This window comes from Camelus dromedarius, chromosome 17, assembly GCF_036321535.1.
Source record: "Camelus dromedarius isolate mCamDro1 chromosome 17, mCamDro1.pat, whole genome shotgun sequence".
Taxonomy (NCBI): Eukaryota; Metazoa; Chordata; class Mammalia; order Artiodactyla; family Camelidae; genus Camelus; species Camelus dromedarius.
Genome location: NC_087452.1, coordinates 42,585,917 through 42,613,474, shown reverse-complemented (window position 1 = coordinate 42,613,474; position 27,558 = coordinate 42,585,917). Strand labels below are relative to the sequence as shown.

The following is a 27,558-nucleotide window of genomic DNA, read 5'->3' as shown; positions in this document are numbered from 1 at the left end:
TCAGTCATCCAGAGCACATTTTATTAACACAGATGGACCACGAATCAGTTTATTAATTTCACAGGGGGACTTTAGGCCCTGGTAAGCACCACTCATGTAGTATACCGTGAACTCAATTACAAGGAAGAAGCAAAACGTGTGATTATGATCAAAAATTCCTCACTGAGAACAGTCTCCCCCCGCCCAAAAAAATGTATTAAAGGCTTCAGATATACAAATCTAAAAATATGTTACAACATTTAACATGAAGACCCAAGTTCATTTTTTTAAAATATGCTTTAAAATATACTGAGTGTCTCTCCTTCCCTGATTCTCCAATTATGAGAGGAAGGCTTTTTCAGTGTTTTTCTCTTCGAAGGCTATCCTCTTCTCTTGTCCTCAGGCAGAACCAGGGCTGGGACTATGATGTCTGCTCAGCAGCCCGCGCCTGCTGGCTCCGCAAGTGGCCCTCGCTGCTGGGGGCCACCTCCTTTGCGGGGTTCACCCTGCTGGTCTTCCCAGCAGTTTCAATCCAGGGGTGCTGGAGGACCTGGTGGGCCGTGTAGCGCTTTTTGGGGTCGACCACCAGCAACCGGCTCACCAGATCTTTGGCAGCTGTTGGAATGAGAGAAGGACGCGAAAATGAGATGAACACAGGCGGTTCCGAGTTTCTCTTCCCTGCACAGGAAGTAAGAGTACAGACATCCAGACTTGCACACGTGCTGTACCAGAGCCACACTGTCCCACAGGACTTCCTGCCACGATGGAAACCTTCCATATCTGCAGTACCCACTGGGGACTACTGAGCATTTGAAATAGGGCTGGTGCACCTGAGGAACTGAATTCTTCTTGTATTCACTTTTTTTTTTTAGCAACATTATGTACAATAGCCAAGACATGGAAGCAATGTAAATGGCCATCGACAGATGATAGATAAAGAAGATGTGGTATATTTATACCATGGAATATTACTCAGCCATAGAAAGAATGAAACAGTGCCATTTGAAGCAACATGGATGGACCTGGGAATCATCATACTAAGTGAAGTAAGTGAGACAGAGAAAGACAGATACCATATGTATTTACTTTTAATTCGTTTACACTTACATTTAAATAGCCACTTGCAGCTAGGGGCTACCATACTGGGCTGGAGTCAAGGGATCAGGCCCACCACTAACACCCATGGCGCCGCCCAGCCCAGGAGAACACGTGGAGGCCACATACCATATGTCTACATATTTTAAATTTGTAATTCAAACTATCAGGTTGTTAAATGAAATATGTCCAATCTTCCTCCCAAATTTGGTACATGTACCCTCAGATGGACAAAACTGAAAAACATGGGCAAAGAGACCAAAGTGGTGAACAGTGCAAATTCAGAATTGATTTCATTTTCTGCCCAAGACCATGACTGATTCTAGAGAGACATGGTAAGAGTTGGTGGGCCAGGCGGCGGACGCGGAGGAGAGACTGCTCCCCGGCTTGCTGGCTCTCCCAGGCCGGCTCCCTGGGCCTCTTCCCATCACTCAAGAATGCACAGGGGGAAAACACCCACTTTTCTTTATTTTACCGGGGGATGCCTCTTACTCAAGGTCCGTGGCTCACCCACCAATCACCCCTCCTCCACACCCACTGTCCAGGTACCTCTTGAGCATGGAGACCACAGGATTTCTTCTCCCCTACCCCATTCAAGTGAGCAAATTCTGCCCACAAAGTACCCCGTTCCCACTCGCCCCCAACGTCACTCCTTCAGGGTCCTCAGAGGACTCAGGAGGTTGAGGGCCAGGTTTAAATGGAATTCCCAGACCCACATGTATGTGTGTGGACACCTGGAGCCCCCTGCCAACATGTCCACGCTCTCCCTCTGCCCCCTAAACAGCCACTCCCTGGCACCCTTGCCACAGAGGGGAAAGGCAGGGGAAAGAGGTCTCAGAAACCTTGGAAGCGGGCTGAAGCCATCTGGGCAGGAAATCCTGGGGTCCCCAGTAAGTGGTCTAGAAGGGGGAGCCTGGGCTCTCAGAGCCACATCCTTTGGTCCCCCAGTCTCCTCACTTATGGGGTTTGTAGCCAGAACAGGGTCCTCTAAGGCATGGGCCCAGGGCAAGGGCCACTGTAAGGAAATCAAGGCACAGTGCTGCACAGAACTTTCTAAAACGATTTTTAGTCCTTCGATTCCCAACCTGCCGCTGCCTCGGTCAGCTCAAGACCCTCACTCCACGTGCAGCAAGCCACCCTCTCCCCGCCTTATTTACATGGAAAACAAGAAGCTCTTCCCTTCCCTCAACCCCTAACCCCAGGTGACGGCCCCAGGGCTGAGGACAAGGGCAGTTCAATATCTTAGATGACATGTTTAGGGGAAATTGAGGGGGAAAAAAGTTATCACTCCTATTCTATTTTTTAAGCTAAAGAGATTCAAAGACTCAAAAACTCCAATTTTCTAGCTTTCAATTTCACAAGGGCAGTGAGTAGTACAGACAAATCACTAGGGACAAGGGGAGAGATTCCACTTAACCGGGCCAAAACCAAGGAGGACCACATGTGCTCCTGCTCCAGTAAAATCTGAGACCTTCACCCCGTGCCTTCCGGAGTCCCTGTGCTCCAAGTATGCCCTGCAGAACCCTGACTATTCCCATGTGAAGTAAGCAACTCCAGTCTGTCTGAGTCACAAACACTTCTATATATGAGATGGCTTTGGTCTTCCCAAGTGAGGACTACACATTTCTGATCTTGTTCAGTTCTTTGGTTCTTTAATTGGCTTCAGAAAAAGTATTTGGCAATGAGAACTGATGGTTAGCCTCTTTCATTTCATCTCAAAGCAATTCATGTTTTCAGGATGCTACGGAAAGCTACACAAACCTAGCAAGAAATACAGGATGAAGCACAGCCCGGGTACCACATGGGATCCCTGTGTGCCGTTTTATACACCTGACCTGAAAACCCAGGCAGAGGGGCCCCAACTCTCCATGCCCTTCCCTCCTGCTCAGGAGGTCCCGAGCCTCACCGTCAGAGATGTTGTCCCAGTACGGGGCCAGGAACTCGAAGCGGCCCAGCTGGATGATGTTGAAGAGCTCATCCTGGTCCCTCTCAGGGCTGCGGAACGGGGGGAAGCCACACAGCAGAATGTAGAGGATCACGCCGGCTGCCCACATGTCCACCTCCAGCCCGTACCCTGTGCAACAAAGGAAGAGGCACAAGCGAACCTGAGACCAGGCTGGGTCAAACGTGAGGAGGTCAACAGCGGAGAACCGGAGCTCAAGGTCACAGAGGACGACCTCCGCTCTTGGTAAGCAAGAGCCACTTGCAAAGACACAGGTGTGCCCCACCGCCCAACCACACCTTCCCTTGATGCCGAAGCCTACAAGCACAGGGTCTACACCAGGGTTACTCAAGGTTTGGGCCAGGACTGGCTGCCCTTTATGATCCTTTATTATTAGTCTGGGATAAAATGAGCACAGAAATGGAAAGTAAGCAACTGGAAACTCAGAGCAATTTGACATGACCAGGACACCCCACAGCATGGTCAATGGATGCCTCTGGTTCAACACTGTACAGGTCAGTCCAGGGCTTGTCCCCCACACAAGGTAACTCAAACATGGTGTGAGCTGTGTTCTGGCACCCTGTGGCAGGACCACCTGCAGGTCCATCCACACGGCTCTGGAGATTTTCCCTGGTCCTTCACCGAAGATGTCCGAGATGCCCTGGTCGACACCAGCCATGTCTACTCCCTATCCGTTCATTTCCTGCCCTCATTCAAAACACAATCATTTACTGGGTTTTTTTTTTTTAAGGACTAGAAAAAGACTGATGCTATTAGCTGTATCCTCCGTGCATGTGTACATATACACATTTATACTGTCTTCAACAGATTTGGGGGGGAGGGTATAGCTCAGTGGTAGAGCACGCACCTAGTAGGTATGAGGTCCTGGGTTCAATCCCCAGTGCTTTCATTTAAAAATAAACAAACAAATAAACCTAATCACCCCCCCTCAAAAAAATTTAGAATCATGTTGTGCATATTCTGTAGCCTATGTTGTTCATTTAATATTACACCATGGCGTTTCCTATACAGGAATTTTCTATGAAGAACAGGAAAACTATTCTTCAAAAACATGATTTTTAAAACTGTTAGTGTTTCCTTTATATAATGAAACCCCTGTGTTATTTACAACTATAAGTAATTCTGTGATGGATTAAACATTAAACATGAATATGTAATATTAGTATATATTAATACAGATTAAATATTTGTGCTCTTCTCTGATTATATTCTATTTTTTTTTCCAAGCACAAATTGCCTTTATTGGCTCACAGATCCAAACGATGGGACAGGCTGGTGTGGACATGACCTCAGGGCTGTCTTTCTGCCTCTTCCTCAGCAGGTCAGCCTCATCCCTCTGATTATAGTCTTAAAGTAACTTTCTAATAATTAAATGTGCAAAACAATATTTTGATACCTATTGCCCAATTATCCTCCCAAAAGTTTATTAACAGAGGTATATACATTTCCAAACACTTTCTAATATTTTCCCTTTGGGAAAGGAAAATACTTGGCAATTTTAATTTGGAAGTTAGATATTCAGTATTAAGCCCTTGAGTAACGTTGTCAAGGCACAAATAAGCAGAAAAATATTAAGGGAATAACTCACTAACGACTGCTTTCGGGACAACTTTAACAGTCTTTTCTTAGTTCTGACCATCTTTCACTCACTCTTGGGAATGTCTCGCTCAGCTAGACTCCCCATCCTCTTGAAATTCACCCCTCAGCCTCATCACACTTTCCTGGTCCTCTTCCTGCCTCCGGGCTGCCCAGACCTTGGCCAACCCTCCTTCTCTCTCTCATCTCCTCACTCCTGGCCCCCCCTCAAGAATCTGTCTTTGCTTTCCCTATGATCCAGCAATCCCACTCCTGGGCATGTAGCTGGAGGAAACTCTAATTTGACAAGATACATGCACCCCAATGTTCACAGCAACACTATTTACAATAGCCAAGACTTGGAACCAACCTAAATGTCCACCTACAGATGACTGGATAAAGAAGTTGTGTTATATATACACAATGGAATACTACTCAGCGATAAAAAAGAATGAAATACTGCTATTTGCGGCAACATGGATGGACCTAGAGATTATCATACTAAGTGAAGTCAGTCAGACAGAGAAAGACAAATACCATATATCATTTATATATGGAATCTTAAAAAATGACACAAATGATTTATTTACAAAACAGAAGCAGACTCACAGACATAGAAATAAAACTTATGGTTACCAGAGGGGAAAGGGATGGGAGGGAGAAATTGTGACTTTGTGATTTACAGATAAAAACCAACATATATAAAATAGATAAATGACAAGTTTATATTGTATAGCACATGGAACTATATTCATAACTTGTAATAACCTATAACAAAAAAGATGCATATATATACATATATGCATATGTGTGTGTGTATAACTGAATCACTGTGCTGTACACCAGAAACTAACACAACATCGTAAATCGACTATACTTTAATTGAAAAAAAAAAAAAAGAATCTGTCTCTGGCTGCTCTTGCTGGCTCATTCTCCCACCAGTCTGGTTGCCATCCCTGTGTTGGACAGCTCCGTGTATCCATCCTGGTGTCTCTACAAAGTCAATGTGTCCAAAACTTCATTCACTCACCCCCATATCCCAAAGGAGTTTTCCTTTCCAATCTCCTGTGTTAGCTGGTGCTAGCACTCACGTTCTGGCTTCCCAGAGTCCACAAAGACGACCTGCTTCCATTCCTCTCTTACCGAGCTCAGTAATGCTTCCATTAAAATGTCTACAGTCACTCAGGATTCTCCTGTCCCACTGTCACCACATTAGCATGACTACTATGCTGGCCGCACTGGGTCCAAACTCATTTGTGGGGAATCCAGGCTCAACCTAATCATCCAACTGAATACCCCTCTGCTCCACTGAGCTTAATCTTCTCAACGTCTCCACCAGCCCAGCTCCGTGCATGTTCTAGTCTCTGCATCTTACCTTCCCTGATGCTCCTGCTACTGGGATAAAATCACTCCCTTCTCCCTACCACCAACCTGACAACACATCCAGACCTTTCCCACCTGTAGCCATCACAGGTGATTAACATGATTTCTCTAGGAGGGCCATGATAGCTAAACAGTTACTCACATACTGGAGCCATATAATAGTAACAATGATTTCCTTTTATATACTTTACAGAGTGGGTCACTGAAACAGTCCATTTGACCCCTGATACAATAGATGAGCAAGTAATAAATATTATTCATGGGGTCTGAAATGGGACGCCCTTTTCCTTTAAATGCAAGATTGGTGAAGGAATTTTTAAGCCAATTACGTAAGAACTGCTTCAACTCTCTCCCATGAGAGCTAGCCCTTGGTTGGTGGCACAAATGGCCTTGCTTGCTTGAGTTCCCCACCCAATTCTCCACCATTTTTCATCTCATTGTCCTGCCAATACACACACACACACATACACCCCCCACACAACTCCTTTTCTATAATAAGTGCAGCCCTGATGAGGAAAAGGTTCTCACGCTGTGGTCAAGGTGACCTACTTCAAATATTTCCACTAAAGTCCACATACAAGTTCAGTGCCAAATCTCTCAGATTTTTGACTGCTCCATATTGAAAAATATAAAATTTAAATATTAAAAATTAAACATCTGTCAGTAAGTGAACTAAAGTCGCACAGAGCAATGTGTAACGCTTACCTTTCTCGGAAAGAATTTCGGGAGCTACGTAAGTTGGAGTCCCACACACAGTGAATATAGGTCTCACCACATGCTTTGCAAGACCAAAATCGGCCAGTTTCAAGGTGGTAGATTTGTCTTCATTTCGCTGAACCTGTAAGAAACCAAAACCCCCAAAACTGTGATGAGAACAAAGAAGGAAAACTGAGACAGCATACACGGTCAGGATAAGCAAACAATAAACCACACAAGCTTATGGATTAGCCCGACATTGACAAACCCAACCTAATCTCAGTGACAAGTGTTCACTAAGGAACCAACGAGTTAGACTTACTCTGCTGTCCAATATGGTAGCACCATGTTGTCACAGATGGCTATTGATTTTAAATTAATTAAAATCAAATCAAATTAAAAAGTCAGTTGCCCAGATGCACTCACCACATTTCAAGTACTCAAGAGCCATCCATGGCTAATGGCTACCATATTGCACAGTGCAAATCTAACATTTCCATCATCACAGAAAGCTGCATTGAGCAGCACTGAGTCAGAACAAGGATCAATGATATTTTGAGCACAGGCTAGCTTTAACAAGAACTAGAAAATGCCTATGAGGGATGCAAAGTCTGGGCAGAGGAAAAACAGGAAGGAAAAGGAAGAAGGAATTAGAATGAAGAAGTAGACAAACAAGCAGTGGAAGGATGTTCATCATATACCCTAATTTGGGGAACTCAGGAAGTAAGACTCCAGCAGACCAGGAGTCTTTAAGTCTAATTCGAAGACTTGCAGCTAGATGGCCTTGAATAAATTTCTTTACTCATTTGAGCCTCCATTTTCTCATTTGTTAAATTAAAAAGAGGGAAGTGATAATTTCCAGCTAACAGACTTATGTCAGGTGTTCCATTCAACGACTGTAATCTAGCCTGTAAAGTCAGCCCCAAAGTGACCAACAGTTCCAGACTGCCTGGAACTGAGGGGTTCCCAGGATGTGGGACTTTCATTATTAAAACCAGAACAGTGTGAGGCAAACCAAGATGAGGTGGTTATCCAGTTTGCACGTAATACAAAAATAATCAATGCTATTGAACTGAGATATATTCCTATGTATTGGAATTGACAAAGTGGGTTCTGTTAACATTTTCATGAAGGTGAAAGAAATCATCTCTGATTCTTCCTTTAGATTCCTGCAGGTTTTAGAGCAGAGAAGAATTAGTCATTTTTTTAAAACAGAGAAAAGATACAACTACCCTCCTTCTAAAATTAACACAGAGCATCAACTGTTCCCCTTTGTCCTCTTCAAAACATATCCCATCCGGGTCTCATTTCCTCAAACAAGCCCAAGCGATTGGCTTTCAGATCTCTGGTCAACAGGTTCCCACTGCCAAGTTCCTGTGTCCTGCCCTCCCCGACCCTCAAGGTACGTATCTGCATGTCAGGTGATGATTGTTAGGAAAAGTTGGGTCTTAAAGAAATGAATCTCAAGAGGTGAGCTTAGCAAGAAATAATAAAACTAAAGATATGTTATATCTCACATCAAAAAAAAAAAAACAATGAGGGGGACAAACTTAGCAGGTCTTGCAGCAAGTAAAAGACGCATGGTACCCTCGTGTTCTGGAGGCAGGTCTCCACTTTGGGAAAAGGTTAAATAGTTGTGCACAAATCAACCTCCTTCAACCTGAACAAGTAAGGAGAAAGGCAACCCAAGAGGAGGTCTGGCCTCCAAACATCAGAGAATGTTAGAGCAGCTGCGTCCCCCACCCAACCCCACCGATGAGTGTCACCTTGACGGACATTTTAGAACAAGAAATAAAGGCACAAGCCAAAGGGTTCTCACCCTCCCTTGATTTCCAGGATGGAGGAAGCTAAACACACCTGGGCGATACCTGACTGATTCCAACTCAGCTGCAGCAGCCCTGGGCCCTGGGCTGGCCATGCTCTGCAGGCACCCCAGCCAGCCCCACCTCGCAGCTGGTCTGTGCACACCTGGAGGATGCTGGCTCCATTTCCGGCAAGTGTTCTGAGCCCTTTGAGCAGCCCTGCCACCCAATCATCACTCTGACCTCATCTGGGACCCAGAGTAAATTTCTCTTGGTGCTCCAACCGAACCACAGAAAGCAGCCAGCCCCATCTCTAAACAGAGAGCTTTGAATGAAAGATTCTGCAAGGGGGCATTTTTTCCTCCCTTAGTGTCGTCTGCTTCCTGGGAAAGATGCAGCCCGCCCAAGACCTGTTGTTACAGCCTGCCTCGCACCTTCCTCCTAATGTAAAGGACAAAGCTTGGGGCTGCCAAGGGTCTCAGGCCCAGAGGGGAACTGATCCATAAGATAACAGAGATAATAGTGGAATCTTAAAAAAAAAAATTGCACTCATAGAAACAGAGAACAGAAAAGTGTTTGCAGGTCTGGGAAAGTGGGGAGGTGCTGGTCATGGGGTACCAGCTCTCGGTTACAAGATAAGTAAGTTCTGGGGATCTGATGTCCAGCATGGTGACTGTAGTTAGTAATTTTGTATTTTTTATACTTGAAATTTGCTAAGAGCAGATTTTAAGTGTTATCATAAAAAAAAAGTAACTAAGAGGACACTTTAAATATATTAAATATGTATTTAAATATCTATTTTGCCAATTATACCTCAGTAAAGCTCGGGGCAGCGGGTGGAAGGAATTCATGCAGTTTTATTTAAAACATACTGTTAAATCTAAGAGTAAATAATGGTTGTTTTTTTTTTCAGGCAAGTTGTCAAATCTTTATTTTCTCCTTAAAACAAATAAACAAAAACCAAAGAAACAAAGCCAGTTCCAGCCCTTACTGCTGTCTATCTTGAAGCCTGTCAGCCAACAGGTGTTCTTGGGGACTCGGCCACACAGCAGTGCACCCAGCGACACAGCCACCCTCCACCAGGAGGGACCACTCCCCGGCCCTGCTCAGCCTGAGGGATTTACAGCAAAAGCCCTTTTTGTAACAACAACCTCTGGTCCACCTGCTTCTGGACCTTATTGGGGGGCTCTGGATGAGGCCTCCTCACCTCCTACAACAGAAAGAACCCTTTGCTGGATGATTCAGCGTCATACACCAGCTACAAGCATGGACTCTAAAGCCCACATGTCAGGACTCAGACTCCGGCTCGCCATTCACTACATACCATTCACTACGTAACCGTGTCTCCATCACCTCACTTGTCAAGTGGGGATGTGAGAGGCCTTACAGGACGGCGATGAGGATTAAATGAATTAATATTTGTAAGGTGTTACAAATAGTGCCTGGCACCGAAGAAGCACGACAGAAGTGTTTGTTAAGTAAACCGTATTATTTTAGCCTCCAAAACAGCTCACTTGAGAAGAGCAGGACTGACTTCAGGCAAAAACCAGTCCAGAAAGTCAGACTTGATCCCCCCCCTTCTCCCCTTTCAGGATCGCCTCGTCCAAACCAGGCCTGGCCCTCGTCCATCTCTGCCGTCAAGGCTCCACCCCTCCGCCACTCTTACTTGCCCCACATCTCATGGTAGAAGCTGATTACTCAGGTGCAGGTGAGCTGGGTGGCAAATTTGAGTGCTACCTGGGTGATCTCATCCAAGTGAGACTCACTGGAGCCACCAGGGCTGACGGAGAAATTTTCAACTTGTCTGCAGGTGCACACACTCACATTTCTACTGGAACCCCCATCAAGGTTCCCAAAGCTCCTCCCAGCACTGGGAGGGCGGGAGGGCCACGGGGAGGGCTCTGGTGCTCCCTGTGTCCCATCAGACCCACCGGCACAGCGACACCCAGAAACGCAGGGCGGGCAGCCACTCCCTGGGCTCCCCAGACATGGGTAAGTGCGCCCAACCTGCTCTGGTTGGGCGCACTCTCTGGTTTCTGCCAGAGAGCATACATCTCTGTAAGCAGACAGCGTCTTTATTACTGAGCCCCAGTCACCACTGGGCAGTCTAATCCACGTCTCCATAATGAACCTAACCAAATGGAAAACCCTAGATGCAGAACGAAAATGCACTTCTGCTCCAGTCTGTGCATCGAGACAGACACAGCCTGAGAGGAGACAAGGGAGGTAATTATTAGAATAATTCACACTAGAAAATTTAGTTTGGAAGGGAAAGAAAAAAAAATAGCATGCTGCCTTAAGTTTCCAGATGGACCGTCTACATGAATCACATTTGCTGGGTGACTGCTGAAAAAAATATGCCCCTCGCAAATATTTGTAAATAGGCTCAACCAAATGATCAGCATGAAAAGCATGTGGCTGACTGAATACACCAAAATAAAGTCTGTACTCCCATGCGAGGGAACAAACATCCCCTTCCTCACAGAAGCCCCCAACTCTAAAACCTGACTCCACTGGGATGGAAGACGATTAAACAAGGTGGACGTTTGGTCTTTAGAAATTTTTCTGAAATAAATTAAGGCTAAAATTTTTAAAAATAATAAAATTTAAAAATGAGTAAATTCTGAAAATGTATTATGTTTAACGTTCAGATGCTGATGGAGACACTTTCAAATGCCAAATCTGTTTTGTTTTAATTCTCTGATTCCCTTTCTAAAATAACTGCATGCTGTTTCTCACCTCCATAGCGTTTTCCTTTGAGTCTCAGCTTCATCCCTGTATGTTGCAGAGCCCGACGGGCGGTTAGGATCTGCAGAGTTGTGTGTCCCTTCCAGAAAGTGAGAATGCTCAATGTTTTTAATTCTTCCATCCCTAGCCTCTGACATTTTCCTGAGATGTCAGTGTGACTTGAGACTTCCCATTTATTTCACCCACAGGAGCAGCTTAATGAATTACATCTAATTCTCTGTCAGTGTGAGTTTTGCTTTTGTTTTTGTTTTGTTTTGTTTTCCAACAGGCACCTCATATTCTTGGCCTCAGGACAGTTCTTATCTGAATCCTTGAATTTGAATGAGTGACATCCTCAATGGAATAACTCTTCCTCCTAAAATCTGGGGAACTTCTGAAACCATCAAATTCTCCACCCAAACGGAAAACTTGTCTAAAACATCCTCCCCCAAAACTACTGTTCACCTCCGACTGAAATCTCAAGATGGAAAAGGTCCTATGCCGTCATGTGGACATCACGCGGCACTCCAGCCCACGTACAGTCAGCTTAACTTGTGAGGAGGTTCGCCCCATGTCCATTCAAAATTCCGCCCCCTCCTCTGTTTTCAAAATCTGCCTTCTGGGAAGGACACACTCCTTCCAAAGAAGGAAAACCAGTACCAGGACCCCCCAGGTTGCCTCTGGCTTCTCTAACAGACTCCCAAGTGGTACTGATGCTGCGTTTCTAAGCTCACATCCGAGCATCCTCAACCTGACCCCTATAGGACCTGGTCTCCTGACCTGCCACCCCTCTCTCACTCCTCCCTATGCTAAGTGCAGCTCCTGAATCAGCAGCATTGGCATCAGCTGGGAGCTTGTTAGAGCTCTCAGGCTGCCCCAGGTCTGCTGAACCAGAATCTGCATTTCTATGAGACCCCGGGTGATTCTTCTACACAGTAAAGTTCTAGATAATCCCTACTTCATTAATGCCTCTTTAAATAAAGGATGCCCAGAAATGAACACCACACACCAGGTATGATTTGAACAGAGCCATGAACCTCAGAACTCAGCTGACCAGGCACCGGGTGCCCATCAAGGCAAAGATCCCACTATAAATCTCCTATTTGGACATCCCTGCCTCAGAAATCTTTTGGAAGAGATCACAACATGCGTCCACAGTTTATGCCACTTTGACATAATTATTATTTTGAGCTGAAGACACTTGAGAAACAGCAGACAGGAAGCATTTTCTGACCCTTTCTACCTAAAAGCAGGACATAAAATCGCCCATAATAAGGGCCCCTCTTTGTACCAGGAAAGGTGGAACGCTCTAAATCCCCAGGGACTGGCCAACCCAGAGACACACTGAGAGGAATTTACATGATAAGCCTACAGAAGCAACTCACTCTCCACTAGGTTCCACCAGCATTTACCCTCCACAGTCTGCAGCCCCTAGAAGCCTAAATAAACCCTTTTCCTTTGTCACTTCTCTAAAACTACTGTTTTTGTTAAGATGCTATATAAGCCCTTTCCGTCACTCATCCGAGCTTCTCCCACGTGTATGCACACTACACACGTAAATGATTTCTGTTTTCCTCTTGTTCATGTCTTTCGTCAGGTTAATTTCCAGGGCCCAGTGACAGAATCTAAGAGGACAGAGGAAAAAGATTTCCTTCCTCCCTTCACCCTCCTGAGCCATGAGCCCTGATAGGTGAAGGGCCCACCCACAGCCCCAGTGCCCATATCTGACCTTGCCCTCAGCCCACATCTCCATCTCTCTGTCCGCAGGTCTATCTAAACTCACTGTTCTGGGGCTCATTTTCAATTGCCCTCTAGCCAAGAGGGTGTTAGAGATTAATTTCCAAGGCACTGTAATGACTCTTGATCCATCTGCATCCATCATTCTTTCTTCCTGCCACACCAAAGCACCCTGCCCTGAATCCAGGCAATCCCTATTATTTACATCAGCATCCAGATCACATCTGGACGGTTTCAAAGCTTCAAGAGGACTCTTCCTGAGCCATTAGCAACCTCCTCTCCCTCAAGAGCACAGCCATTTAAATGTGACCTTGCAATTAGCATCTTTGAACAGAAGAGGACAGCAGTGAACAAACCAAACGGCAAGTGGCTACTCTAAGACTAATCAATGCAGGTAAGGCTTGTTTTTGACGACTTCTTACTTGATTTCTCACTTGGTCCTGCAAGGTTCCTCTGGCCTTTTCCCTCCAAGGTTTCCTTTCCAATTGGCTGTGAGGCCTGAAATGATCTTAGAAACCAATTTACAATGAAACGCCAATGCCTAAAATCAATCTACATTTCAACAGCAAAAGATACTGTAAAACAAAAATGACAGAAAAAAATCACTGGGGACGGTTTTCCCTGGGACCCGTCACAGGACAGGTCACTGACATGCCTTTGGTGTTTACAAAGCATGCCAGGTTGGTTTTTTCTACTTAACATCTCACATTTATTCAACAAATATTAATAAGATGCCCACATGTGCCAGGCACTGTTCTAGGTACCTGGAATACAGCAGAGGATGAAATGGATAAAGTCTATGCTCTTGTGAAGCCTTCTTTCTATTAATAAATAATATTCAGGTGAATGTGTCCCTGGGATGTGTGTTAAGTGTTATAAAAAGTCAGGGAGTGATAAGTGATATAAAAAATAAAACATGGGATAAAGGCTGTGTTGTCTAGTACAGTATCCACAACCACATGTGACTATTTATTTTTAAACACAATTTAAAGTTCAGTTCTGCAGACCTCCAAGGTACATTTCGAGTGCTCACACAGCTGGTGGCTACCTACTGGGCAGTACAGATATGGGACCTTTTCAGCATCACAGAAAGTTCTGTTGGATAGTGCCAATGTAGGAATTTTATGTGCATGATTATACGCCCACAAATGGAATTTGGCAAAATTCCAAAGGTCAAGGCCCTACCCAGTAAAGCCAAAGTTATAACAAACAGAATGACTATTGCTGTGGTCAGCATTAACTATTCATGGGCCTCCAGTGGTCCCTGAGACCTAAGAAGGTCAAAATATCAGAGGTGTTTCCTAGAGGGGAAATTTACCGCCTCAAGCAGGCATCGTGGGCCCAGCGGAGCAGCCCGTGGAAGATCTCAGACAAATCGTCCTTTCCTCCGATTCTGTGTATCCCACCCAGCTGACTGAAAGGGATTTTAAGAATCTGCCTAAATATGGAAAAGTGGAGTATTACTGCCCAAAATAGTGCACTAGAAATTAGTTTAAGGAGGGATTTATACTATCTTTTCCCCTCTCTCTCTCTATACACACACACACACACACACACACTCCCTCTATATATATTCTCTGTGTATATATATATACACACATATATATACTCTCTATATTCTCTCTCTATATATTATACACTCTCCTCTCTCTATATTCATTCTCTCTATATATATATACTGTCTACATACACATACACACTCTTATATTCTCTCTATATATACTCTATATATTTATACTCTCTATGTATGTACACACTCTCTCTACATATATATACTCTCTCTCTATATGTATTGTCTATATATATGTACATATTCTCTATATATATACTTTATAAAGTACACACTGTATATATATACTGTATAATGTACACCTCTGTATATATACTGTCTATATACTCTCTATATATACTATCTATATATGTGTACACACTATATATATATTCTTTCTATATATATCTATATAGATATGTCTATATTCGCCTCTATAGCAATCCGTCCCTCCCTCTCCGCTCTTCCTTTTTTCCGTCCACCCTTCCTCTCCACACCCCGACAGAGCCCCTAACAGGCAGGACGTCTGAAGGAACTAGAACCAGGGGGTCTCATGTTACAGCATTTAGACAGCTAGACCTTAGACCTCAGACACTTGTTCAAGAGATTTACCGAGTTGCTTTCTCAGATTCAGGGCATTTTGAAAATAAAGGATTTCCAGAAACATCATCTTAGACCCTGACGTGGCTCAGAGAATCATTCTCTTAGAAAGGTGACAACACACTTGAACACCAGAGTTAGGAGGACAGGGGAGACTGCTGTTATTCACCAAGTGACCTGAACCTCAGGACTCTTTGGGGACAATGAAGTCACAACTGTAGAAGGTACTCAACAAATTCGATAAGTATGAATCATACTCTTAGGTAGCCCTTGTTGCAGACAGTAACTTATCAGACATCCACTGTCTTAGGTGACTATTTCGAAAGAAACTAAGAGAAGGAAGAAAACCCCAATTATCAAGATGACGCAGGATCTAGAATTTTGAAGACTTTAAGAAATTTCCTGAAACTGCTAACTATGCAGTCAAACCTGGACATATACAGGTTCACTGACTCTACGAACACTCTTTATTTTCCAGGAAACTGCTAAAATGGGTGCTGAGAGCCACTCCCACTGATAGAAAGCTAAAGTCAAAACTGATGCTTCCTGGTGGAATGCATCCCAAGGTTCTCCAGATGAGTTCTGTCTCTTATTGAGCTGTCTTCCTGTCAACATGATCGATATCGGCCAATGACCTAACGACTTGCATCACTGTATTTTTTCTGTAGGGATTTCATGTGGATTTGCTGAAATCCACATTTCTTGATTTTATTAAGCGTATCTTAACAAGATACGCTTCATGGTTGTTATTAACTTGTTAACTAATGTGACTGATGTATAAATGCATTCATGAATACTTGGACCGTCCATGAAGGGGCGTGGACCCCTCTGTCGGGAAAGCTAAGGGGAAAGGAGATGGACATTGGAACTGGTGGAAGAGAAGTCACGCTGATTCGGGAGAATTATGCATTACAGAACCACTAGCTAATAGAGCAAGGATCACTGAGTTGCTCTTGTACGTCAAAATAGATGGGAGGGAAACAGCTCAGTGGCAGAGCACGTGCTTAGCATGCATGGGCCCTGGTTGATTCCCCAGTACCTCCATTAAAAAAAAAAAAGTAGAAGTAGAAAAGGAACCTGGAATTAAGATGAATAAAATGAAAAAAGGCACAAATGAACTTATTTACAAAATAGAAACAGACTCACAGACAGAAAACAAACATGGTTACAGGGGGGAAGGGGGTAGGAAGAGATAAATTGGGAGTTTGAGATTTGCAGATACTACTATATAAAAAATAGATTAAACAACAGTTTCTTCTGTACAGCGCAGAGAACTATATCCAATATCTTATAGTAACCTATAATCAAAAAGAATATGAAGAGGAATATATGTATGTACATGTATGACTGAAATATTATGCTGTACACCAGCATAATTGTCACACATTATAAACTGACTACACTGCAGTAATAATGATTGGACAGGTTTATTTTAAAGGGAGAATGGTCATGGAGTGTGTTTGGCTATTTTTTAACCTTCCAGACTGTCCTTGCCATCCTTTGGGACAGCAGCCACGGTCCTGTCCTAGTCACATGCAGCAGTTAAATATCAAGAAAAGTCTGTTTCTTCTTAGAACCAACGAGAGGCCAGAAAGAGGGCACTGCCTTTGTCCTTGATCAAACTGTGACCCGTCCCCACAACACCCCACCACCATCTCTCCCGGATGCCACGGGCCTCAAGCTCTCCAGAGCTACAGTGCCAACCTACCCATCTCATTCCTTTCACTCTTGTTTCCAGAGCAGGAACCTGTCCCTTCTCTTCCTTATTCCAGGACAAATGTTCTCAAAGGACCTCACTCGTTTCTGCCTTCCCTTCAGTCTCTTCCCCTGCCCCACTCACACTAAGCTTTCTTTGCCAGATGTAGTATCTCGGCTGTCACCTGGCCTTCTCGTTCTGCGCTTCTCGTTCTGCGTGGGCTGTGCCGGTCATCATCACCTCCCCGGCTCCTATTTGCTTACTCCCCTCCTCCCAGGGCCCAGTCAACACCACACCGCACCTTCCAATCAGCCAAGGGAGCACACGCTGGCAGAAGAAGCAATTAACACTCATACTTCTGCAAGCTGGAGATTCTCATAATTAAAATTTCTTCTGCAAGATCTCAGGAGCCTAAATAACCCTAAGGGAAGAGAAGTATCTTATCAGGAAGTGTGATCAGAAGAAACAGCTCAGCTATATGGGCCTAAAATTTTACTCTTGGGCCCAATTATCAGATATAAATATTTCTGTTGATTAAAACCACATGATAAGCTTGCTAGATCCATTAAGTGCTCTGAGCACATTCTGAAAGTCTCTAGCAGCCTCAGTTACAATCAGCCATGTCACCAAAAGTTAGTTTTAACATAATTACTCCCCTAAGTTTAGCAAAGACAGGTCATAATACAGACAGTCGCCATCCATTAAGGGAAGACACAGCTACTTTTATAATACAAAGCTCACACCAAGTGTGGAACACTAAATTAAAGGCACCTGAAGAACATTAATTGATGGACAGTAGTCACCATGGTGATACTTACTAACATTAACTCTCAGAGGACCAGCCAAGTCTGCAATGTAATTACCGTGTCATCAAGTGTAGAGATGACAAAAAGATTATACATCATGACCAAGTGGGGTTCATCCCAGGGACACAAGGGTGGTTCAACATACGCAAATCAATCAATGTAATACATCACATCAACAAGAGAAAGGACAAAAACCACATGATCATCTCAATCGATGCAGAAAAAGCATTTGATAAAATTCAATGCCCATTTATGATAAAAACTCTCACCAAAGTGGGTACAGAGGGGACATATTGCAACATAATAAAAGCTATATATGACAAACCTACAGCCAGCATAGTACTCAATGGTGAAAAACTCAAAAGCTTCCCACTAAAATCTGGGACAAGACAAGGATGCCCACTATCACCACTCCTATTCAACATAGTGTTGGAAGTCCTAGCCACAGCAATCAGACAAGAGAGAGAAATAAAAGGGATCCAAATTGGAAAAGAAGAGGTGAAAGTGTCACTATATGCTGATGACATGTTACTATATATAGAAAACCCTAAAAAGTCCACACAAAAACTTCTAGAGCTGATCGAAGAATTCAGCAAGGTAGCAGGTTACAAAATTAACGTTCAAAAATCAGTGGCATTTCTTTACACTAACAACGAATCAACAGAAAAAGAAAATAAAGAAACAATCCCCTTTAAAATAGCACCCAAAGTAATAAAATACCTAGGAATAAACCTAACCAAAGAGGTGAAAGAATTATACACAGAAAACTATAAACCGTTGATGAGGGAAATTAAAGAAGACTTTAAAAAGTGAAAAGACATCCCATGCTCTTGGATTGGAAGAATCAATATTGTTAAAATGGTCACACTGCCCAAGGCAATCTACAGATTTAATGCAATCCCTATCAAATTACCCAGGACATATTTCACAGAACTAGAACAAATCATAATAAAAATTAATATGGAACCATCAAAGACCTAGAATTGCCAAAGCATTACTGAAGAGAAAGAAAGAGGCTGGAGGAATAACTCTCCCAGACTTCAGACAATACTATCAAGCTACAGTCATCAAGACAGCATGGTATTGGTACAAAAACAGACATATAGACCAATGGAACAGAATAGAGAGCCCAGAAATGAACCCACAAACTTTTGGTCAACTAATCTTCGACAAAGGAGGCAAGAATATACAATGGAATAAAGACAATCTCTTCAGCAAATGGTTTTGGGAAAACTGGACAGCAGCATGTAAAACAATGAAGCTAGAACACTCCCTTACACCATATACAAAAATCAACTCAAGATAGATCAAAGACTTAAACATAAAACAAGATACAATAAACCTCCTAGAGGAAAATAAAGGCAAAACATTATCTGACACACATCTCAAAAATTTTCTCATAGAAGAAATAAAAGCAAGAATAAACAAATGGGACCTAATGAAACTTACAAGCTTCTGCACAGCAAAGGAAACCATAAGTGAAGCAAAAAGACAACCTACAGAATGGGAGAAAATCTTTGCAAATGAAACCAACAAAGGCTTAATCTCCAGAATATATAAGCAGCTCATACGACTTAATAAGAAACCACTAGAGACAACCCAATCCAAAGATGGGCAAAAGATCTGAACAAGTAATTCTCCAAGGAAGACATACAAATGATCAATAAGCACATGAAAAAATGCTCAATATCACTAATTATCAGAGAATGCAAATCAAAACTATAATGAGGTATCACCTCACACCAGTCAGAATGGCCATCATTCAAAAATCCACAAATGACAAATGCTGGAGAGGCTGTGGAGAAAGGGGAACCCTCCTACACTGCTGGTGGGAATGCAGTTTCGTGCAGCCACTATGGAAAACAGTATGGAGATTCCTCAAAAGACTAGGAATAGATTAACCGTATGACCCAGGAATCCCACTCCTGGGCTTATATCCAGAAGGAATCCTACTTCAGGATGACACCTGCACCCCAATGTCCATAGTAGCAATATTTACAATAGCCAAGACAAGGAAACAGCCTAAATGTCCATCAGCGGATGACTGGATAAAGAAGATATGGTATATTTATACAATGGAATACTATTCAGCCATAAAACCCGACAACATAATGCCATTTGCAGCAACATGGATGCTCCTGGAGAATGTCATTCTAAGTGAAGTAAGCCAGAAAGAGAAAGAAAAATACCATATGAGATTGCTCATATGTGGAATCTAAAAAACAAAAACAAAAACAAACAAACAAACAAAAACAAAGCGTAAATACAGGACAGAAATAGACTCACAGACAAAGAATACAGACTTGTGGTTACCAGGGGGGTGGAGGGTGGGAAGGGATAGACTGAGATTTCAAAATTGTAGAATAGATAAACAAGATTACACTGTATAGCACAGGGAAATATACACAAAATGTTATGATAACTCACAGAGAAAAAAATGTGACAATGAGTGTGTATATGTCCATGAATGACTGAAAAATTGTGCTGAACACTGGAATTTGACACAACATTGTAAAATGATGATAAATCAATAAAAAATGTTAAATAAATAAATAAATAAAAAATAAAAACACTAAAAAAAAAAAAGGAGCCAGACCACCACGAAAAAAAAGGGTTTTTTTTTATTTTAAGAAAACAAAAAGTGAGGTTTCTTTGAAATCAGAAAAAGAGGTGCTAAATGTCCATTACAGTTAACGCCAATAAACAAGTTATGTATTTAGACTGAAAAATTATAGCTACTCTGCAGTTTTTCCTCTCTCTCAGTGCACACACACACACGCACACACACTTCACTGCCTTTAAGGACAATAAAACACACATGATGACATTTAAATCCATGCAGAGGTGCTAAATGACTTCCCAGAGGCAGTTAACTTGTCCACACTAATTGTATTCCTTGCAGTTTTTCTACGTCCTGAAGCAAACCTCTCCATGCAATCTGAAAGTGCTGACTGTCTCCATCCCAAGAATTGCTGACAAGTAAGTCCCTTAACACAAGTGACAGACTCTATTGCTCAAGAGATGGGCCAGCTCTACAGATTGGTTCCAGGACCTTGTTGAGAAAATGCAACCTCAGACGACTGTCCCCAAAAGAAAATGATCCTAAGGGATAAATGATCTCATTCCACATCCTTGAAAACTGGTATGACTGTCCTGATGCTTTATGAGGCACGTGCTCAACGTGTTCAGCATATGGGACCCACCTGGGCCTCAAGTCAATCTCTCTCCTGCTTAGACAACTCAGTGAAAAACATCAGAGATCAATAAAGAACACTGCTCTGTTGCAGTTCCAAAGTGCCCAACATTGACGGTGCCCAGCACGTTGCACATGGGGAAAACTTGGGCTCAGGTCCAAAAGACAGAAACAAAAAGCAAGTGAGGAAAGGATGAGGACACTCAGCTAACACAAAAAATGAAATGCTTCAAAGGGAGAGTCATCCAATGGTTCATTCAGAACACTCAGGCAACCAGCCAACGTTCTCAAATTCTGAGTTTGGGCAAAAAACAAAGTTGCTTGACTTAGCGGTCAATGTAAGACCTCATTTCACCAGATAATTAGCTTGATGCACTCGGAGCTTCATTCTGCTTGTGGGAGTAGTTCACAGGCAGATGAATGTACTGGGATGATGCTTACAGGCTGGGTCAACAGCCATGAAATTAAAGGAAACAGGCTAAATCCCCACAGGAAAAAATTAAAAAACAACTGTGGCTCATGGAGATCACTGTCTCCACTAATGGCTTTCTCTGTAGCAATCTGGCTTTGGATGCTTATCCATGATGGCCACCTTAATATCAGACTTGTTTGTAACGTGGTGATAATGCTAGTGGCTGCCATGGATTTCCCAGGCAGCAAAAGCTGGGGTCTGCATTCATTCATTCCTCCAACTGGTATTTCTTGAGTATCCACCAAGTGACAGAACTGTTCTAGGCTTCCAGGTATGGTCTACATAAAACAATGTTCCTGCTGTCATAGAACTTCCCAGCAGGAGGAAAAAGAAAACAGAAGAATGGAACATACCAGGTGGTGATGGGGGCTATGAAAAAGAAAGCAGGTTAAAGGGGGCCAGAGGGTGAGCATGTGAAGTGTGAGGTCCCAACAAAGACCACCAGGAACACGTCTAGAGTTCAAGAACACGCTGGGTTGATGGATTCATGGCAACAAGGGAGAAGGCACACCTTTGGGATCCAGGCATCTAAGTAAGAGGGTGTTTAATGAACCTGTTGTAAGAGCTGGGTGGTGCTAGGTGATTGGAGGAAGAGTTCAAGACACTATTGGGAATAACGGGAAGTCTCTGATTGGGCATCTTGGTCATTCTTATCTAGGAGGCGGAGGGAATGAAGTGGGGGCTGTAAATCACAGGAGCCAGAAAGGAATTACGTAGCCACACTTGTGATTTGGACCATCTTTGCTCTTGTCTGGTTTTGGACATGATTATAAGGAGGTCTTACTTTGGTCTTGACCCATCAGCCTCATGGTGTGGCCTCATCTGATGCTGGTGTTCTGTGACGTTCTGTATGTTCATGACAGAACAGTACAGCTGAGCTCTGAGTGCCAGGCCAGGTCCTGGTGGTCAGGGGCTGCTTTTCTCTTTCTCTTCCAAGATAAGTACTAGGCCTATTTCTCTCTTATAAACGAGGAAACAGAGGCTCAGAGAGGTGAAGGACTTCTGCTCGAGCAAGCAACCAAGAATGCCAGGATTCAGACTCAGGTTATCTGACTCCAGAGCCAGCCTCTTACCCACACCACACACGGGTCTCTTCAGTGCTGAACCTTTTGAACTCCTGTGGCAAGATGGCAACTTGGAGAGGGCCAGGGCAGGGGGCCGTCAGTAGGAGGGTGGACTCAAAGCCTGCAGGGGAAGCTACTAGCAGCAGACACCCCTAGCACCTAGGCCAGAGGTGCACATGCCCAAGAAATTAGGTCCACCTGGTCACTGTCAAGGTGAAAATATTTTTCTCTCAGGGATGAGGAAGTGTTTTCCTTTTTATTTCAATTGTAAGTTTTCTAGATAAACAACAAGATCTTACTGTATAGCATAGGGAACTATATTCAATATCTTGTAATAACCTATATCAAAAAAGAATATTAAAATGAATATATATGTATAACTGAATCATTTTGCTGTACACCAGAAAGTAACACAACACGGTAAATTGACTATACTTCAATTTTTAAAAATCAGAACATTTCTTTTTCAATAATTTAATCAAAACCCATTTATATCAGCAACTTATGAACTATAACCAAAATTTTAAATCTTGGAATATGTTATTTTAAAAAAGACCACAAAGGTAATGTTCTAGCACATAAGGCTAACAGAATAAGAGGCAATTAATATTTCCTGTGTCCTGCATGGAATACTACTCAGCCATAAAAAAGAATAATGTCAACTGCAGCAACATGGTTGGACCTGGAGATCATCATACTAAGTGAAGTAAGCCAGAAAGAGAAAGAAAAATACCGTATGCTATCACTCATATGTGGAATCTAAAAAAAAACAAAAAACAAAAAACACACTTATTTACAAAACAGAAACAGACTTAACAGACATACAAAACAAACCTAAGGGTACCAGGGAAGGAAGAGAGTGGGGAGGAATAAATTTGGAGTTCAGGATTTGCATATACTACTGTATATAAAATAGATAAACAACAAGGTCCCCCTGTATAGTACAGGGAACTATAGTCAATACCTTGTAATAGCCTATAATGAAAAAGTATGAAAAGGAATATATATATAACTGAATCACTATGCTGTACACCAGAAATTAACACATTGTAAATCGATATAGATATAGATATAAATATAGATATAGATATATAGATATAGATATATAGATATATAGATTTTTTTTTTTTCTTTTCCTCCCTGGATCCCGGACTTTATAACGCCCTCTCCCACGGCAGAAGGGCCGGCCTTACCAGCAGGTTTTCCGGCTTGAGATCGCGGTGGACGATGCGCCTGTCGTGCATGTGGACCAGCGCCTTGCACAAGTCCATGAGCATGAGGGCGGCGTCGCGCTCCGGGAACTTCACACTTTCTATGATGGCGTCGAAAAGGTCCCCTCCCTGCACGTACTCCATGATCAGGAAGATCTCCGTGTCGGTTTCGTACACTTCGTGCAGTTTCACGATGTTGGGGTGAGAGAGGCTCTGGATGATCAGGATCTCGCTGTCCACCATGTCCTCCTTCCCCTTGAGCTTGGACTTGTCGATAATCTTCATGGCGTAGGCCTGCCGGGTCCCGCGGTGCCTGCACTCCTTCACCACCGCGAAGTTCCCGTCCCCGATCACGCGGCCCGTCTCGTACTGCTTCCGCACGTCGGCCGCCAGGATGCCCGCGGGCCGCCGCCTCCTGCTGCCCGGCCGCTCGGCCTTGCTCTCCTCCGGCCTCGTCTTGGACTCCTTTTCTAGCCTGGCCGGCGGCTCGTCTCGGAGTACCATCTTTCTCCCTCTGGACATCCCTAGCTTCCTCTCCTTCTCCACCTCCTGCTCATCCCTCTGCGTCCTGGGGAGCTTCTCCAGGTCAAGGTCGGCCTGATGCTCCCTCAGAAGCCAACCTCCCTGCCTGCTCCTGCCTGCGCTCCTGCTGTCTTTCTTCCCATCTCTTGGCCCCTCCTCTCGGCCAGGCTGAACTTCCCCCAGGTCCTTCTTGGCCTTGGCTGATGCTGGGGGATGGCCCTCCTGGCCTCTGGGGTCTCTGTCTTCTTTCTTGTCTGTGTTTTTGCTGGGTCTCCCCAGCTCCTGAGGGGGGTGCCCGGGACTGCCCCTGTGGCCCTCCTTCCAGCCTTCCTCTGCACCCTGGGGCTTCTCCTCGGGGGACCTCCTGCAGCTCCTGGTCCTCACCAGCTTGTCCACATCATAGCGTGGACACCTGCCCAGGTCCAGCTCACTGGTGCCCAGGGAGAGCCGCTCCCTCTGCAGGCCCTGCTGGAGCTCTCTCTCCCTCTTGCACTTCTCACACCTGATAATTTCACCCGACGTCTTTTCAATCTCTACCCCCAGGTGCTTCTCTCCGCTGGCCTCCCTCTCCAGAGTGGCTTCCCTGGGCACCTTGCTATCAGGCTCAGGCTCCCACTTGCCTCTGACCCACATCTTCCGGGCCCTCAGCCTGTCCTCCCCGGGGGTCTTCCCCAGAGGTCTGACGGTGGCCTGGGATCTGGCAGCCTCACCACAGCTCTTGGTCTCCGTTTCCCCACCATGGTGACCCCCTTTCAGAGCCTTGCTATAAAGCCGGCTTCTCAGCCTTGGCGAGGGGGCCCGACCGTGCTGGGTCAAGGTCAGGGCCCGGGTTTTGCTGGGGTACAGTTCCTCGACAGCCACCTGAATGCTCTTCAGCGTGAGTGGTTCCTTGCCCATGGCGATGAAAGCATCCCCCTCCCTGAAGAACTCAGACACACTCCTGATTTCCCTGCCCTTGAGGGTGAACAGCTTCCTCACGCGGTCACTCTTCCATCGAGGAAAGCCCAGGGCCTCTGAGACGTCGGCCAAGAGCTGCTCGAAGGTCTGCACCGAGCGCCGGTTGAGAAGCAGCGTGATCTTGCGGAGGGGGTGCCCGCCCAGCTTGATCACGGTCACAACCCGGGGCTTCAGCGGGCTGCTCTCAGCGTGGACGGGGTGAAGGCCACACTGGGGGCTGAACACAGGCACCACGGAGCTGCGTGGCCCCAGTAATGGTTTCTCCAGGCTCCCTTGGCCAGCTGGCAGCCACGTGCCCTGCAGCTTCCGCTCCGTGATCCTCGAGCTTAAGTACTTTAGAGAATGGTCACATAGGCCTCGATGTCCTGTGGGAGGAAGGGACAACACAGTGTCGGTCAAATAGGTTCAAAGAGCCCTCTGACCTGCACCAAACCGTTACCAAAGATGGCTGATTCTGTTACAGGTTAGAAGTGCGCTCTTTAGGGGATCTGCTTGAAACGATGGTGCCTTTACATGTTAGGTCTAATCCCCAGTCTTCATGAGAGACCAGACGTGCAGAACAGTGTCCACTTCAGGCCTGATGTGGATAGCCTTCGGGCCTGGCTCCCCCAGGTCTCCCAGGGACCCCCCAGGATGGGCTATCTCCCAGTAGCCCCTTCTCAGCAAGGTCTGACCATGAACACAACTCCCACGACCCTGAAGTGAGCGGACCTTCGAGGATCTACAACCAAGATAAAAGGTCCAAGGTTTGCTGCCCAGGAAACACCAATGAAAGATCAGAACTTTCTGGACCTTTAAAGACCTCAAATCTTACCCACCTCTTTGCCAAGAACAGTTTTCTCAGCTTCATTTTTCAACCCACCCAAGGCGAGGCAATATGTGAAGAGGTTCTGATCAGAGTTTGACACAGGTCTGGATTTGAATCCTGGGGGGGCATTGACTCTTTGGGTGAACTTGGGCAAATCACATGAGTTCTGTTCTTTCATCTATGAATGATAACACCTGCCTCCCAGGATTTTTGTGAAGAGTAAATGAGAAAATGATTACAGTTCACTGAAAGGAGTGCTTGACACACAGTAAGGGCATGGCGATTGCCAGGCATTAATACTATCCTGACACTCTTAATATCTCTCTTGGATGCTCCTTTCACTTTGGTAGCAATGTAATCTGTCAATAAAGCAGAGGTCTACCGTGCACAGCTTCACCTGCTATCACAGGAACTCATGGGCCAACATGACATGGTGATCTTCTCCAAATGGTTTTTCCTCTCGTTTTTAAAAAAAGGAAAGAAAGAAACCAAGGTCATATTCATATTTGAGGGGAAGGTTATAGCTCAGTGGTAGAGTGCACGCTTACCATCCATGAGGTTCTGCTTCAATCCCCAGTACCTCCGTTAAACATATATATTCATGTTTAGAGCTTTAATAATGAGGTGTTCACTCTCATGGTGTTTCCTGATAAACAGAATAAATGAAGGAAAAAGGACTCTGTACTTCCTGATCAAATGTACCATGCCACAACTCATTTTCTTGTGCTTCACTTTCTTATGCTTTGAAGATAACACATTTTTTATAAATTGAAGATCTGTGCCATCAAGCAAGTCTATCGGCACCATTTTTCCAAAAGCATGTGCTCACTTCTTGTCTCTGTGTCACATTTTGGTAACTCTGACGATATTTCAAACTTTGTTATTATTATATTTTTTATGGTCATCTGTGATCTGTGATATTAGGTGTCACCACTCTGACTCCCTGAAGGCTCAGATGATGGCTAGCATTTTTTAGCAACAAAATATTTTTAAATTAAGGTATATACATTGTTATTCTTAAACATAATGCTATTGCACACCTAACAGACCACAGCAGAGTGTAAACATAACCTTTACATGCACTGCAAAGCCAAAAAATTTGTGTAACTGGCTTTTTTGGGATATTGGCTTCACTGCAGTTCTCTAGAACCAAACCCACAATAGCTCTGAGGTATGTCTGTAGTGGAGACAAAAGTGGTTCAATTTCCATTTCTGTCCAGGTCAGGAAAGGACAACAGAAAAACGACAGAATGTGTAACTCAGGTAAGCCCTGAGGGTGGGCTGCAAACTATTAAAATTACCCCCACAGGATCCCTAGGTCTTATCCTACATGCATGAATCTGCCGATTATGCTTCCTTTAAAAAGAAGTTAAAAATAATTATTTTTTTAGTGCATTTGAATTGTGGCAGGAACTCCGGTGGCGCCAGGATGGGCAACTTGGCCCAGCATATTTACACAAAATGTTTTTTTGTGTTTTTAATTATAACATACAATCTGTTCCAGGATGAATTTCCATCTAGACACAGGTGTCTGATTAGATGACAAGTAGTGACTGGGACAGCTCTTCCCACATGCCATAAATTTATGAGCTTAACAGCCACATTTACAGTTAAACTATTTATGGACATCTGCTATTCTCTCTGATCTGCCTCCATTTTTGGCTGAGACATTGATGCTAATAGAGAAGGAGAGAGGTCCCCAGCAGAAATACTAGTTTGTGTT

At 44.2% G+C, this 27,558-nt stretch overlaps 1 protein-coding gene across 1 annotated transcript; it reads right to left on the bottom strand.

The window, feature by feature from the left end:
• Window positions 1-25,385, bottom strand: DCLK3 (doublecortin like kinase 3). The gene is made up of 4 exons (XM_031469900.2): window positions 23,531-25,385; window positions 6,701-6,833; window positions 2,981-3,148; window positions 1-594 (listed from the first exon to the last, which is right to left on the bottom strand). Exons 1-4 carry the CDS (start codon window positions 24,965-24,967, stop codon window positions 401-403), a joined length of 1,932 nt encoding a protein of 643 aa, XP_031325760.1. The 5' UTR covers window positions 24,968-25,385; the 3' UTR covers window positions 1-400.
• Window positions 25,386-27,558: the final 2,173 nt, after the last annotated feature.